This window comes from Pelodiscus sinensis, chromosome 3, assembly GCF_052426305.1.
Source record: "Pelodiscus sinensis isolate ZL-2025 chromosome 3, ASM5242630v1, whole genome shotgun sequence".
NCBI classification, from domain to species: domain Eukaryota; kingdom Metazoa; phylum Chordata; order Testudines; family Trionychidae; genus Pelodiscus; species Pelodiscus sinensis.
Window position 1 is genome coordinate 173,301,736 of NC_143054.1, and position 16,607 is coordinate 173,318,342.

Genomic DNA, 16,607 nt, shown 5'->3' on the forward strand with positions numbered 1-16,607 from the left:
GTCATTGTCCCTTAAAATGTACTTGCCGTGACAAATAAGCCAGCATTCAAGGAGAAGAATAGACGACAACTAATCCCCATGACATAGTTGGGTGTGGTGGATTCTACTCAGCAGAGGAAATCTCTTTAATGCAGCTTTGACCTCTTAATCTGATAATTATTGATGTTTACTCAAATACAAGGTTCTGCCACATGTCGCTGAGATCTTTTACATGTGAGATTTTTCTAAACACACAGTGTAAAATTTATCAGGATACGACTAACATGTTTATTATATTCTAGAACTTGTGCTACTGAACAGAGTTTTGGTCTTGTGTGTGTCTATGTAGGCAACAGAAAATTTTTCAATGTATAATGACCAAAACAATATTTATGGATTTTACAAAGAATTTGCTGCATGAAGACTCTTTGAATAAAAGTGATTGCACATAAATATATATATTTTTTCATGCTCACAAAACTATTACAAAGGCTAAACTGATAAGCAGTCCTACAATCTACAGACAATTTGTCCTTCATCTTTTTGGTTTTATCTGCTCTGACAATATTCAATGTGGAGAAGCTCCACAATTCATTGTTATGAACAGAGGTAGATGTGCTAAAGAAAATTATTATTTGTGTCTTCCACTGATTTGTGGGGCTTGTACATCCTCACTAAAGAAAGAATTAATTTTAATCATATACAGGCACAATGATGCAGTCCACAATTATCAGTAACTTTTTTGGGGTCCTTCCAAATTAACAGTCCATTTTGGTCAATTTCACGCTCATGAGATTTTAAAAATAATAAATTTCATTATTTCAGCTATTTAATGAAAGTCTCCTCCCCAGTAGTTGGAGGAGAAACTCCTTTACCCGGTGTAGAGAAGCAATTATTCTTTCCTTTCTGCATCTACCTCCCCACACCATCCTCCCAGATTTTTCCTTCTTTCCCCTTTCTCCTTTTACAGTCCTTTGATTTCCTTCCGGCTCTTTTTTTTTGGGCTGACTTCAATTAGTCACCCCTCCTGCCACATGGCACTCTATTCCACTGATTCCTTTCTCTCTGCCCTCCATACACTCCTCTGTCACAATCATCCTTGTTTCTTTATCTCTCTATATTCTCTGTAATTTCAAAATAACTAAGCGCAAAAGGCAGTTATCTTGACTGAAGAAAGAGTGGTATTATTTACAGATTATCAAAATAATGAGAAATTGTGAAAAATTTTAAAAGTTCAAATTTCATAGGAGAAAATCTGCTGTTCCTGAAATGAGCAGCTTTTAAAAAAATATTACAAGACCCAACAAACAATGTAAGCTGGCAACTGTGTAGTCTATTGACTATGTTTAATTCATATTCCAGTTTAATTGACAGCAAAGCATTTTAAAATTTGTTTTAAGCACATATGCATTTCCCAACCCTGCAACCATTTACCACTGACATTGCACTTATGTGCAGCTCTGGTAATATGCATGTGCAGAATTGGGCCCTGAATTTTTTAAATTACACAGACAGTTTAATTACAAATTTGATTCAAGAGTGGGATTTTTCCATAGTTAATAAACAAACTGACCTGTTAAATAAACCCCTTGGTGGAGGAAGCAGAGGAATAACAGTGTTACTTAAACATTCACATAGAGGGCAAAGGAATTCACCATTTTCTACATCATAACTTGTATGCACACGTAATCTTTGTTGCCTTCGTTGTTCCTTTGCTTGAACAGCATCAAAATACCTTTGGAAAATAAATAATAAAAATTAATCGTTATCAGTAAAATAGTATTTTAACGTATAAATCAATATGGCACTTCACCCTCCCCATACCTATGTAAGAAAATTACCTAAAATACAAATATGGGATATAAGAATTAGCCATTCATAATCTTTGATCAACAGAAATCTAACTCTAGATAATACTTTAAATAAATCAAAGACCTTCAAAATAGGTCAGTTCAATAGACCTCAAAATAACAAATAAGATTCTCTTCAGATTTAAAAATCAGGATTTTCTAGTTTATTTTTAAAAAGTAAGTTTGACTGTAAGAAGAAGGGTATCGGGAGAATCCTAGTCTCCAGGTGTACTCAGAAAACATAATTTTAGCAATCAATAGTGCCTCTTCACTTATTGTGAAAATCTTTTCTTTGATCACAATTCTTGTTGTCCATGGCCAGAGAAACCAAACTTCTAAGTTTTAGGAAGTAATAAGTGCTCCCGAACTAAAGAATCAAAATTCCCAACATAGAACTTCATCCTGAGTGGAAGTGGATCAAGCTAAAAGAGAAAAAGGCACTCATTCCAAAATAAGAGTTTCCATGGAATGAGTGCCTTTTTCTTATTTAGCTTGATCCACTTCTCAAGTGGCTTAACATCAAGATTTGTTTATACTATTTTCAGAATAGCTATTTCAGTAGATTTCCAAGTATAGAGAAGCCCTTATACACTCCCAACTTTTCCTATTCATCAAGCTCTTTTCCTAATTATACACTATGTTCTCATTAGGATACAGAAGCATGCATTAGCATTTGTAATTAATCAACAAACACAGCTCCACAACTGAATACAGGCAGTCCCCGGGTTACACGGATCTGACTTACATCGGATCCCTACTTACAAACGGGGTGGGGCAACCCCGCACTAGCTGCTTCCCCCCAGCAGACCAGGGAGACGCGAAGCTAGCGCTCTTCCCCCAGCAGACCAGGGAGACGCGGAGCGGCTTTTCCTCAGCAGACACCTCAGCTTGAGAATAAAGGACTGAGGGAAGTGAGGTGTGGGAGAATAAAACTGAGCTCTGGAGAAATGTTTGGCTAGAGTTTCCCCTACAATATGTACCAGTTCCGACTTGCATACAAATTCAACTTAAGAACAAACCTACAGTCCCTATCTTGTACGTAACCTGGGGACTGCCTGTACTTAATATTGCTGCAAGATGTTCTAGCAAAAATAGCAAATATTGCAGCATGATGTACCAGCAAAAATTAAAGAAGTAATTCAAGGAAATATAGGCATCCTGCAAGCAGAAAAAAGCTTTACTGCACAGATAAATTATTCACTTCAAATTATTTGTTTAACTCCAGATTAAGAACGAATCTAAACACTCTTTTAAACAATAAAATCTAACAATGATTGGAAAGTATGGATCATTTCAGGATTCATACTTAATATTATGGTTATGTCCTAGAATTATACAAATACTGTTCACATATGAACGTAAGTCTAACTTCTACAGACATTATTGAAACTTGTATCCTCTCAACTTTAAAACTGATAAGTGGAAAACTAATTTTTTTAGTAGTAACAACATACACATAAGTTCCTTCTCAATATGATAACTCATTAGGGTGACAGATGTTAAACTATCATTTCTAATAAATTCCGTTTGCAATTTAGCTATAAAGGGTTCTCTCTTTTTTTCCTCTTAGCTATCTTTATTGGTCTATAATATCATTTATTTCTAAATTATATATTTGGGATCTAATCCTTCCATTCAAGTAAATGTTAAGGCTCCAACTGGCATTAATGGGAGAAGGACTGGGTCATTTATGTCTAGTTGAAAATCAAGTTCACTTCTGCTAACTCATGGCAATTACCTTTGCCAACAGTGGGCGTGCATAATATGTCCACAGCTACCCGTGTGTGTTCCACATGACAGCTCTGGATGCATGAATAGTGGGTCATATTTTTCTGTGTAAAAACAAACAATTTTGCATTTAAATCTTTCTATAATAAATAGATGTTTATTTCTGACACTAAAATATTAACATTTGCCATTTTCATGCTTTATTTAACTTTATTAAAAGAATAACCTTTTTATTATTCCTTTGAGAAAGTCAATTTAAAGCACCAATCCCTACAAATGTACTTTTTAGATAGGTCACTTGAAACACAAATTAAAGGCTCAGTTATAAATACATAATACTTATTTACGAAAGATGAAATTATCAACAAACAGGTCCTGAATTTCAGAGGCACTGAATATAAGCAACGCCCATTAGTTTAACTGGAATTTGGGTTTTCATCACCCCTAGAAAAAAAATCAGGCCTACAGAGCAGTAATAATATTATATAAGTGGAACAGATAGGTATGATGTAGTATAGAAAAATACTGTGTATTCACATACACATTATGTGAACAGAGAATACTTCAGATGAGGCAATCCCAACCAACTTAAAAACGGGCTGTTCCAGAAGTCTTGGAACTAAACTGTTTTTTCTGAATTTCTCTACCAAAAAGAATCTAATGAGGAAAAAAAAGCTATATTCATAAACATGCGTCAACCATAGATATTAAATGAACTGACTGCTGCCCAATATAACATAAATCCATGTATAGAACAACTGATGTATGTACTAGTTATGGCCAAATATAGTATGTTCTCTATGCTGGGGTGGGGAGGAGAGGTTATGGCCCAGAGTGATTTCTGAGGAGGGTATAAATTGTATCTTTACACTGCAGCTTTAGTGCACTAAAAATATCAATGTGGGACATTCTACCTCAAGCTTTCAAGTCTAGAGGGTAGGAGGGTTTTGACTGCCAGAGCAAGAATAGTTACATTTATACTTTTAGCATGCTTGCCTGGACTCTGCTAATGAGAGGCTGTATAGGCAGATTGTGCAGCTCACTTGCATTGCAGACATCCTCAGGCAGAAAACTATAGGAGTTTCACTGGGTAAGGCAACTGTGAAGCTGAGCTGGTAATATTGCTCCTAACAAGCCTCTTCATGCATAGAGAGGTCTATTTGAAACAATGTGGCAGGTAGCTGCATCCACTCTGGGGCTGAAACTATTGAGGCCAGAAACAATTCAGGCTCAATTGTTCAATAGCCCTGAAAATTGTCAAGTCTCTTAGTAATGTTTCTTAGCACACTTAGTAACTGAATAAAGCATATGTATCCATAAGGTATCTTTCAGTTGATTAGTGAGGACTAAATGTTATTGAGCACTATAAAATGCTCTGCTGTACACAAGTCCACATTTTGGATGGTCAATGATTATAAAATGACAAGCTGAAAGATGTAGTTGTCATGAGGTTATTTACACCACAGTAGACTTCGAGGATTCATTGCTTTTACCAAACCATTAGTAGATTTGCCACTGTAGCTGGATATCAGCACTGCCTCTTAATTTATTATAGCACCATGATGTCCAACACACAGGGGTCAGCAACCTTTCACAAGTAGTGTGCCAAGATTTAACTTATTCACTTCTATTTATGGATCTGCATGCTGGGGGAGGGGGGGAGAAGGGGGTTGCAGGGCAGGCTGAGTACGGTGACAATATTTTCTGAACCAGCTGCAGCTAGGGAAAACAGTTTAATTTAAATTATTCAACAGATTAAGCATTTTAACTTTCTCATGTTAGTTTAACAAACTTCATTTTAAATAAAGTAAAATTTATGTCCAACACAAAAGGTCTCAATGTTTTCTTTATTTATGGCAGGAGTGGGGAACCGTTTTTGGGTTGGGGGCCACTGACACACAGAAAAATCAGTTAGGGACCATATAAATGAGAAGCAAACACACACACACACACACACACACACACAAAAGCCCCCCAAAAAACACAACACGCACAAACAAAAAACACACCCTCCAAAAAACCCCAACCTTCACTGATGTGGTCCCCAACTGAGACACCCCACTTTTCTGGTGAGGGGAAGGAGCAGGGAGGACTGAGGTTCAGGGCTTCCCATACGCCAGATTTACTTTTCTGGGGTTCCAGAGTTAGTGGATTTTGTGAGAATGCAGCCAAATAGATAGTGTGGAGGGGTAGGGGGAGAAGGGCAAAGAAGTGGGAAGTAAAGGGAAGTGCAACTTCTGCAAAGTAAAATTGTATCCCTCCTCACGTTTTCCCTTCTGCTTCAGCCTCACTCCCCTCAGCCCCAAGATTCCCCGTCCCCACCGCAACTTGATCCTCTGCATTGACCCATCCCCTTCAGTGCCACCCCATCCCCTTCAGTGTCACCCTATCCCCCTCCCATCTTGCCCCCACATCCTCCTTCACCAACTCATCCCCAACATCCCTGTGCCTCCAGTGTGCACATTGGCAGGGCAGCAGCGCTGGGGTGGGGGGACAGAGTCGTTTCCCTGCCCAGCCCAGCCCTTTGCTGGGGCTTGCCCCTCACCTGCAGCCAGTTGCTCTGAGGCAGGCAGAGCCTGAGGCTGCTTGGAGCTTATTCCAGCCAGGCTGGGCACAGCTGGGCACTGGGGAAGGGTACCCTGGCCCCCCACCCACCTCAGGGGGAGCAGTATGTCGCAGCCAGAGCCCCATGGAGGTGGCACCAGCTTGTGACCGGCCACCTTGCCCCGAATCTACAGAGCAGCTTCAGCCCTGCTCCCTCCCAGAGCAGGGATCAGAGCTTGTAGCAAGGGGTGTGAGTGTTAACCTCTTAGCTCCTGGGAGCTAGGGCAGCTTGAGGGACACAGAGCTCAGTGTGGGGTCATGCTGCCTGCTCCATTTGCCACTACACACTCATGCCTCCCCCACTCACGCTTGCCCTTCCCAGCAGGAAGCCAAGGTTCCAGCTGCTGCAGAAGGGAGCGGGGGGATGAGCGCCTGCTGCATGTGCCACTTAAAATCAGGTCGCGTGCTACTTATGGCATGCATACTGTAGGTTGCTGACCCCTGCGCCAGCCATTAGCCACATGTAGCTATTTGGCCGGCTGAGTGTAGCTAGTTCATTATAGCTTCAGAACTGGTTGTTTCAGGGTCTGTCTACCAGACAATGAAGTATTTTTGCTAGACCCAGCACTATCAAGCTTCTAGTTATACCAATAATTGAGATGAAATAAAAACACAGGACTCAGAATAGGTACAGTGCAGATATAGATGATTATTTCAAAATGTTACAATAAAAATATGAATACAGCTTACCAGGATCCTGAATAACTTTGTTCCGGTTTTTAGACAATACAGTAGATCTCTGAACAAATGCTGCCAAGACCATAGCCCTGCTGTCCACTTTGACCTCTTGTTCTTCTTGACACAATATACAGGTAACTACCTGTCTCCGTTCAGTCACTCTAGTTTGCTTTGGACCCAAAGCTGTAAGCTTTGTATCTGAAACTGTAGGACTAAAATCAAATTATACCAATTAATTATGCCAATATTATACCATTAATTGACCTTCTTAAGAATTAAATCATGCTCTGTGTTTCATTAGTTTATTTGAGAGGTCTTATGTGCTTTCATTTTCATTTTCATTTTGTAAATAAGCAAATACGTCATGCATGTGACTCCCAAAACTGCCATATAACACCACATTTCAGAGAAACCCTATGTCCTCCAGCAGATATGAAAATATTCACTTTCTTGAAATCACACTATTTCCAGATGAAAACTCAATTAAATCATTAGAACTAAGTTTGAAGTAAAATCTAGAGAGTTGTATGCAAAACTCAGCCTTTAATTTGGTGTCTTTTTTTTTTTTTTAAAGTTTATGTGTAGGGGAACAATAATTCAATATCCAATTACACCTTATAGTAACAGGTTATTATTAAATATAGCATCTCAATCAAATACTGGAAGCTTTGGTTTTTGCCCAACAACTTCCCAGATTGCTGTTTTTTCTGGTTTGAATCAAAATTATAAAACACTGTGGTAGTACTTACAAAATCCTGCATGTATTATTCCAAACCTAACAATAGATTTTTTTTTAAAACCTGCATTAAAAGTGTTAAAATGTCATCTTAAACTAACAAAAGCAATCTCCCTGGGAGCAACAAAGCTTCATTTCCATATATTGTCCACCCTGACATAAATAGAGCCCAAACTTGTACTTTTTCCAATTGTCCCTCTAGCTGCCTTACATTTCAAATAACACATTTTCCATTTGCCAATCTTCCACAAAATACCCAAGTTACCATAATTTAGATTTTCAGTTGGTTACAATTTTTCCCTGTTTCTCACTCCCCTACATCCAAAACAACTTTCCCTAGTATAATTAACAATTAATCATTGCACTGGTCATACTTCCTAACCAAGATTTTACAATTCAGGCAGATTATCTGTGTCTGTTTAATTTTCTGAATCAGACATGGATATTGAATGCAATTCTGCTATAATCTTAACAGGGTGCAGAAAAAAGCAGACTGAAAAAGCAGCAGGAAATGGTTTGAAAGAGCTGGTCAGTTGTCAGCTGAGAAAAGGAAAATTTAGCTTTTGAGTTCAAACAGGAATGCTACAGGATATTTGATCTGAAAGCAACAGAAGATGTATTAACTGCCTCAATGTTTTAATTAAAATGTTTGTCCTTTACCTATTATCAAGTACTCTAGAAGTTGAAGTAGCTAGTTCTTCTAAAGTCTGCTGAAAAAGTTCTTTGTTCTCATCAATAAAGTGTCGTTGCATCTCTGACATCTGAGCCATGATCTTCTCTCTGCGCAGCCTGGCAATCTCAGCTTTTCGCTTCCTCTCAGCTTTATCTTTATCTCGTGTAGCCTGTAATTTTATTGGTCAGTTAATAATTGTTAAACATTTTGCAATGGACCAAAAATAGATACAAAAATATTAGTAACTGTTGTTCTTTGAGATATGTTGCACATGTCCACTCCAATGTAGGTGTGTGCACAACCCCAAGCATAGTTCCTGGATTTAGTTTACTCTTTGGTATCAGCTGGATCAGCTCTAGTGCTCCCTGAAGTCACATGCTAATAGCATCAGTATAAAAGGCCCTGCCAACCCTACTTCTCTTCAGTTTCTTCTTGCTGACCACCACTGAGAAAGGGGACTATGGATGGGTTTTGGAAGGACATGTGCAACACTTATGAAAGAACAGTTACAGAAAGGCTAGTAACCATTTTTAGTCCTTCATATTCTTGCACATGTTCATTCCAGTGTAGCTGATTTACAACCAACTGCATTGGAGGTGGATTTGGAGATTAAGCACGGGCCGGCTGCAGCACAGCACAGCACAGCCAAAGCTGACATTGTCTCTGTCCTGTTGTGTAATGGTGTAGTGTGTCATGAATATATGAACTGACAGCTAAGTTGCCACTCAGCTGGTGTTCTGAATTGGAACATGTGCCAAAAAATTGGCAGAGCAGGTTTGAGACCTTGTAGAATGCAGCATTAGATTAGCTCAGGGCAGAATGTCTGCAAGCTCATCACATGCTCTGATACAAGAAGCAATCCACAGCGATACTCTCCATGCAGAAATGGGGAGACCTTTCATTCCTTCTGTTATTGCTATGAACAGACTGGATCTGCAGAATGGCTTGGTTCTTTGTATGTTAAAAAAAGGCAGGACAAGCCAAATGTCCAATGAATGGACACACTATTCTTCTCTATTCATACGTGGCTCAGGGCAGAACACTGACAGAAACACTGCTTGATTGCAATGGAATTGTGACATCTCTTTTGTAAGAAGTGATGGGGAGGTCTCAACTGAACCTTGTCCTTGCAAAAGACCATATATGGGTGCTACATGGTGAAGGTTTGGCTCTCCAAAAGCTACCTGACTGAAGTGATGGCCACCAAGAACCCAACTTTCCAGGAGAGATGAAACAAGTGTGCATGTTGTCAGAAGTTCAAAAGGGAGTCCTGAGAGCTGTGACAGGACACTGCTTAGGGTCCAAAATCCCTAACTTGTGGGTATGCTCCCTCCAGGCACTTCAGAAACCAGATGACCATGCTGTGTGAAAAGATAGAGCAACTGTCAATCTTTGAATGAAAGATCAAGATAATAGCCAAAAGGATTTTGACTGAAAAGGGCTCGACTTTGTTGTCTGAGTAGAAGCAAGTAATCTAGAATAAATTGCGAGATGACTTCAAAGGCAGGACTTGATGTTAGGAACACCAGATGGAAAATCACTTTCATTTTTCCAGGAAGGTGGCTCTGGTGGATAGCTTTTTATTGCCCGTTAGAACCTCATGGACTTGCTCCAAGCAAACCAGCTCCTCTGGATTCAATCGTGGAGCTTCCAGGCCATCGATGAGCGGAATGTGAGGTTCACATGCCACAGCTGGCCATGAGCCCTGGATATAAAATATGGATGCAACAGGAGTTGCAGTGGTATCTCCATTTTCATGACTCGAGTGTGGAGATCCAGTGTTACCTGGCCATGCCAGCGCTAATAGGATGACTTGAGCTTGGTCTCACTTGATCTTCATTAGAACTTTGTGAATTAGTGTGACACGAGATAATGATTTGGATAGGTGTTTGGTCACTGTAACCAGAATGCATATGCAAGAGGCCCTAGGTTGTGACTTCTAAGGGAAAACTGCCATCTCAATGAACAGGAAATACCACCAAATGGATTTACAAGGATGATTCCCCACCATTATAAGATGTACATTACAATGTCTGCATGGAAAGCTCTCTCATGGTGAGATTAGAAAGATCTGCTGAGGCTGTCAGCTAGTTTAGAGTTGCAGGAATTTAAGATGCCTCTGACTGATGGACTGATTTATACAGATCTCCAAGAAGAGGATTGTTTTCTAGCACAAGGAGTGCATAGGAGAGACTACACCGTATCCTGCCTGTTTATGTAGAACAGTTCTATTGTCCACGAGGATCTAAATGGATTTGCTTGTTAGATAAGGTAGAAATGTCTGGCAAGCCAGAAACACTGTGCTATGTTTCTTGACATTGATGTGCAAGAAGAGCTCTTCTTAAGTCTAATGATCTTGAGTTCTGAAGGACACCAGGTGGGCTCTCCAGCCAAACACCAACATGTAACATACCAGACCCAAGGATGGCTGGGAATGCGAGAAAGTTACCCTGTACATAAAATCTGACTGTCCAGCTACCATGTTAGCAAGTCAAAAACCTGTACTGAAACCATGAGCACTGAGTCCAGGTAATGGCAAGAGGGAGTAGATTGTGGCTAGTTAGGCTTGTAGAGGTCTGAGTCATAGTGTTGCATGTTATACAGCATGAGTTATGACACCATGTAACCTAGGATATTCAGGTACTTTCACAAAGTTGTGATAGACTTGGAAGAGATAATATCAGGGACATAACTGAGAAGAACCAATCATCTGGAAGTAGAACCCTTGCTTGCACAGAGTCACACTGTGCTCCAATCAACTCTATCCTCCAGAATTAAGGTGGACATTTAATATTCTGGACACAACAGAAGGCCCAGTGCTTTGAAGGTCAGTAAGAGAAGACAGATAATGACTTCTGGTTGAGCTCTGGATTGGCCTTTAACCAACCAGTCATCGAGGTATGGGAACACAAGGACTCCATATTTTTTGGGGAAGGCTGCTACTTCGTGAAAATCTGCAGGCTGAAAGGGAGTATCACAAAACTGATAGTGCTTTCAGTTCACTATGAACCATAGGAAAAACACCCGTAACCAGAAAAAAACTGAAATGTGGAAGTGGGCAAATTAGATTGAGGGCAGCTTACCTATCTCCAGGATTCAGGGAGGGGATGATATTTAAGGAGGCCTTGCAGAACTCCAGGTTCTTGAAATATGTCGGCCGAGACATTGTAACCCAAACACCTTCTGTGGGTGTGGTATACTGTCCCACCTAGACCCCTTACAGAGAAAATTAATCTGCTTCACAGTGTTAGCTACCAGCCAGCTGGCTTTTAGCTCATGTGGTAGAGGCTCATGTTCTAAGGTCCAGAGGTCCCAGATTTGATTCTGTCCGCAGACAATCAGGGTCTGTCAGTGTTACAGCATTATACATATGGAACAGATTGGAGACCACCTTAGGCTTTTGGAGTTAGGAATCAGCAGGAATAGAACCCCTTTCCTCTTACGAATAGGAATCTCCTGACAACTCCCACCTGAAGGAGGGATTGGACTGCTTGTTACAACAGGAGCTTGTGAAAAGGGGGTCTCTGAAGATGGAGGGTGGGTATTGGATGGTGTAATCCAGTTTTATCATGCTGAAAACTGTGAGGTCTAGGTGATATGGATTCAGGCATCCAGGAAATAGGAAAGGCAGTTGGAGAACAGAGCATAGCTGGGTCCAATACACATGGGATTATGATGACGACCTCAAGCATCTAATCAAAATAAGTGGATGATGTAAGTTTTCTGGGAGCAAAAGGTATAGAGCCTATTGAGGAAGATTGGGGAAGGGACCTGACCCTAAGTCCTGTTTTTCCTCCTCTGTTGGTCCTGCCAAGCAGTCTGTGGGAAGTAATAGCTCATCTGCTATACTACTTCTTTTAACCTGCCGGTACATAAAATCCTCAGGATCTCAGGTAGTCTGGGAGCCCCCCTAAGGCTTTGCAGTCTATCATCTGTATTCTCCAAGAAAAGCAAGGAGCCCTATAATTGGAGATCCTGGATGGCCTGATGCACTTCCTAGGAAAGCCCAGATGACTACAACCAAGAGTCTTTACAAATCATAACCACAGTTGCCATTGAGCTGGTTAGAGTCAGTGGCATCTGGAACCACTGAGTCACCATCTTTCCTTCCTCGATTATGGAGGAAAGCTCCTGATTGGATTTCTGGGGAGATAAAATTTGGAGAGCTGTCAGGGACTCCCACATATCAAAATCAGGGCTTGCTGGTTAGCTATATAAAGCTGAAGGTGCCCTGACAAGTATGGCTTCTGTTCAAACAGATCCAACTTCTTAAGGTCCCTGGCTTTGGGTGTAGGACCTGGCTGTCCCAGATGATACCACTCATTAGACTTTGCAACCACCAACAACCCCAAGAGGACAGCATGAAAAAAGAAATTCATACCGGCTGGAGGGAACAAAGTATTTCTGCTCTGTAAACTTTGCCATAGGAACTTACTCAGTTCCATAAGGGTGTCATGCAATGATAGAGGCAATCTAGAGGGCCCTGCTGACAAAATAATGTCCAAGAGGTCGTGTGTCACTTCCTTGACCACCTCTAGTTGGACCCTCTAGGATTCAGGTACCTGTCATAGTAAGCCTTACTGTCATCTAAGGGGGAGGTTGCTAAAGGAGGCTAATGTTGGAACAGACATTTTGGTTGGTTCCTCAGCATTCACAAGAACCTGCAGGGCTTCCTCCTGGAGTTTGGTGCTGTGTTTGATACCAGAGTCCAATTGTGGGGTGCCCCGGCTTCTTGAAGTAGTCCCGGGAGTGGGGGGAATCTGCACGGTAAGCAGATCCTATAGCTATGATGGGCAGGTGCCTGATGGTACTGAAGAACTTAGTGCCTAGCATCGTGACAGTGGACCAAAGCCATTATTTAGAAGCTACTAAAACTATACTACATTGAAACAGAGAAAATTCACTAAGAGAATGATTGCATAGGCAATGAAGGCTCCAGCAACCATTGTGGGCAGTAAGAAGGAATTAAGGGAATCAAGGTCTCCAGGGCCCTTTGTACAGACACTATGAGCACAGCACAATACCAGGAAGCACCAGAGCCAATCCAAGGGATATTACTACTGGAAAACAGACATGTGCAAACACTTATGGAAGAACTTAATGTTACATTTCCAATTTGTAATGTATTTATTTTTTAATTCCACAAATATTTCTAAGCACTTGCTTATCAGCTAATTGACTAGTTGTTCACATCCCTTTGCTGAACCATGGGAGGTCAAGATTGTCTAGCAGCATGACAAATACTTCTGAGAAGACATTTAGGGGTATATTAGAGCTCAACAACAGCACAGAACACTGAGAACCAGGGCCGGTACCTGTAAAACTTTATGGGATTTGGGAAAGTTGGCCACACTAATAATAAGCGGACATCCGACTTACTAAAATTATGCCAGACTACAGATGTTGACAGACTACAGAATGCCGGACTGGAGAGGTTCAACCAGTACAATCTAAAATAATTCTTGTTTGACTCTTCCGCAGTCCTCATCTGTCTGGCTCTTGCAAGGGTCAGGCAGAATATGTGCAAATCCCAGAAGTGCAGAGTTTGCTTCTCTTCTCCTGTGGAGAAGTGGGGCTATAGCGCTGCCTTTTCCTCCATGTAAGCTGTGCTTCCTCTTAAGGTATTGTGTTTTCCCAATTCTCTTTGTTCTAAGCCATGCCTAATAAACACAGTATAGACCTAAACAAATAGTAGGGGGATGAAATACCCTTTTACTTGAAAACCTACAGAATAGGGAAAAAATTTCAAATGTCTGAGTAGCTTCCAAAAAAAAAAAAATCAGAAAAAAATGTAAAGAGCACAGAGTCGAGGCCCAGCTAACCAGTTAGGGAGGCCTCAGGCAGGAAAAATGCAGACTGAGTGATGCAGTTATACAGCAAAAAACCCTTCCCACATACTGAAACAAGCCTGACTCTTTATCAAGGCTGATTCAACTACAGTTTGTGTAACAGAATGTGAAACCGTGTTTTTAAAAAGAAGTATCTGAAGATTCTGGCCTGACTTTAGGTCACTAATTACAAAAGTAGTCCATTGCTGTTCTTGACCTATACCTGTTTTAGTGCAGCTAACAACATAACCTGCTGTAGATTATTTTTACCTCTTCTATAATATTTCCTTCAGTCTCTGGCACAGGACTTGTAGAAGAGCTCTCTCTCAGTTTTTTGATAGCATTAAAAGTCTGCAACAAGAAAAAATATTTACATTGTGGCTTTTACATAGCTAACAATTATTATTTCTATTATAATAGTTTATAAAGTTACCACTCATGGACCAGTACCCCTTTGTGCTGCATGCTGTATCATTAGAGACTGCAACAAACAGGGGAAGGATAGCTTAAGGAAACTGACTTTTTCTGGTCATGCATTTCTAAAACTACTGTAATTTAATTGGCTATGAATTGTGAACATTTTACATCATTCATTAAAAACTCTGGAAATAAAACTTAGATTTACCTTCAGTATCCATCTGATCATGTCTTTATGAACTTCCAGATGAGGTGCATTTTGCAAAGTTTCTAGCATAGCTAATATACTAGGAGAATTATTTGGTGCCTCACCAGGTCCTAGAGCAAAGATATAGACAGCTATATTGAGTGTATTTAACCTGTTCATATTGTACTAAGCATGTTATGTTTCAAAATCATTTCATAAGCCGTCTCTAAATTCTATAGATTAAAGAGATAATAGCCTAAACATCCTTCTTTTTATCAGATTTTCAAGACCAAAGACACTGTCACTTTGCCCCATGGACTAGCTTGGGACTGGTACAAGGAATGAAAGTGATAAACTTACTCCTCACTTCAAAGCAAGAATATGGTCAATTTAATGATTTTACCAGATTACATTAACTAAATGCAAGATGCAATGGAGGGATAACAAGACACTTATAGCAAATATATTGCTATAATTCCAACAGACCACGTGCTTGGTTATTAAATCAAGGAGCAGGATTTAAGATGGTTGCAATATTAATTTAGTTAATTTGTAGTAAACAAACAAAAATAACTTATCAGTGGAATATTTTAGAAAAATGGTAATTTTATAAAAAGATACATTTTTGAGCTTATCAAACATGATACTATCCCCACTTTTTTATAAGAAAAGATCTACAATATCGTTAGGTATTTCAGAACCTAAACACGCGCGCGCACACACACACACACACACACACACACACACACACACACACTTTGTATGATGGATTATTTTTGTAGAATTCTATACTTTTGTAGTCTTTTGTGTGTGAAATTATATACAATCAACCTTAAATACACATACAGCCTTAAAACATATTAAAAGCGTCTTTTTAAAGTACCCTTTTAATGCATCTTGATTCAGAAAGGCAGAAGAGATTTATATACAAAATATTAGAGATAGATATTCCTGATTTTGAATCTGGAAAACATTTGGAGGTATGGACATACTTGAGATCTTCTGAGTGAAGGTAAACGTTACAACATTCTCTTCATTGAGATTCTCTAGGTGTTGTTTTTCTTCTTGTAGTGCCATTCCAATCAAGTGCAAAACCTAAATAATATCACTAATTTCAGATCTTGTATCAAAAAACACTTTATACAATCCCTGAAGGTCTCAGGGGAATTAAAAACATTATACTGAAAAAGAAACAACTAAGTAAAAAGCAAAATCACAAGAAAGTAAACTTTTTATACTAACTACCCAGATTGCCTTAGAAGCCTAGTTGTGTCAGTCCCAGGATATCAGCAAGGCAAGACAGGTGATATATCTTATTGGATCAACTTCTGTTGGTGAAAGAATCTTTTAAGCCATACAGAAACCTGAAGAAATGCAGAAGATGGTCCAATAAACAGTACTACCACACCTACCTTGTTTCTCTAAGATCATCTTTGGTGTATCTGTTTTAATTCTGAAGACTTATTTGAAATAAATTCTTATTATTGTACTCAACTCACTTATTTTTATAGTAACTGGAGTTCTTTGAGATGTGCTGGCCCTCTGGCTACTCTACCTTCAGATGTACATAATACAGTGCATTCTTGGGGATTTTTAGTTGGCAGCAGCCACAGGTCCAGAGGTCTACATCTATGCCTTCATGCTCCAATGCAAGTGTGTATAAAGGAAAAAGCAGACCTGCCACAACTCCAATTCCTTCCCAACCAAAAACTCAAAAAATCTCTGCACCAGAGGGGAAGGTAAGATGGAGCATCAATAGGGGAAATATATCTTGAAGAATTCCAGATATTGTATGAGTAAGGAACTTTCAGTGTTCCCTAAGTTATGGTCCCTATGTAAACTACGATACCCAAATGAGGAAGTGAGGACACAGATTAACAGAGCCAGACATGTACCCAGAAGCCTCCTACTACAAGACAAGCCCAAG

At 39.8% G+C, this 16,607-nt stretch overlaps 1 protein-coding gene across 2 annotated transcripts in view; it reads right to left on the minus strand.

The window, feature by feature from the left end:
* Positions 1-16,607, minus strand: part of UBR2 (ubiquitin protein ligase E3 component n-recognin 2) — a 119,310-nt gene that overhangs the window by 22,154 nt on the left and 80,549 nt on the right. For both annotated transcript variants that reach the window (XM_006122091.5, XM_006122090.5), the window contains exons 26-32: positions 15,673-15,775; positions 14,702-14,811; positions 14,347-14,427; positions 8,236-8,417; positions 6,852-7,051; positions 3,568-3,661; positions 1,553-1,714 (exon numbers count right to left, since the gene is read on the minus strand). In XM_006122091.5, the coding sequence (XP_006122153.3) occupies positions 1,553-1,714; positions 3,568-3,661; positions 6,852-7,051; positions 8,236-8,417; positions 14,347-14,427; positions 14,702-14,811; positions 15,673-15,775 (932 nt within the window). The remainder of the gene's footprint in view (positions 1-1,552; positions 1,715-3,567; positions 3,662-6,851; positions 7,052-8,235; positions 8,418-14,346; positions 14,428-14,701; positions 14,812-15,672; positions 15,776-16,607) is intronic.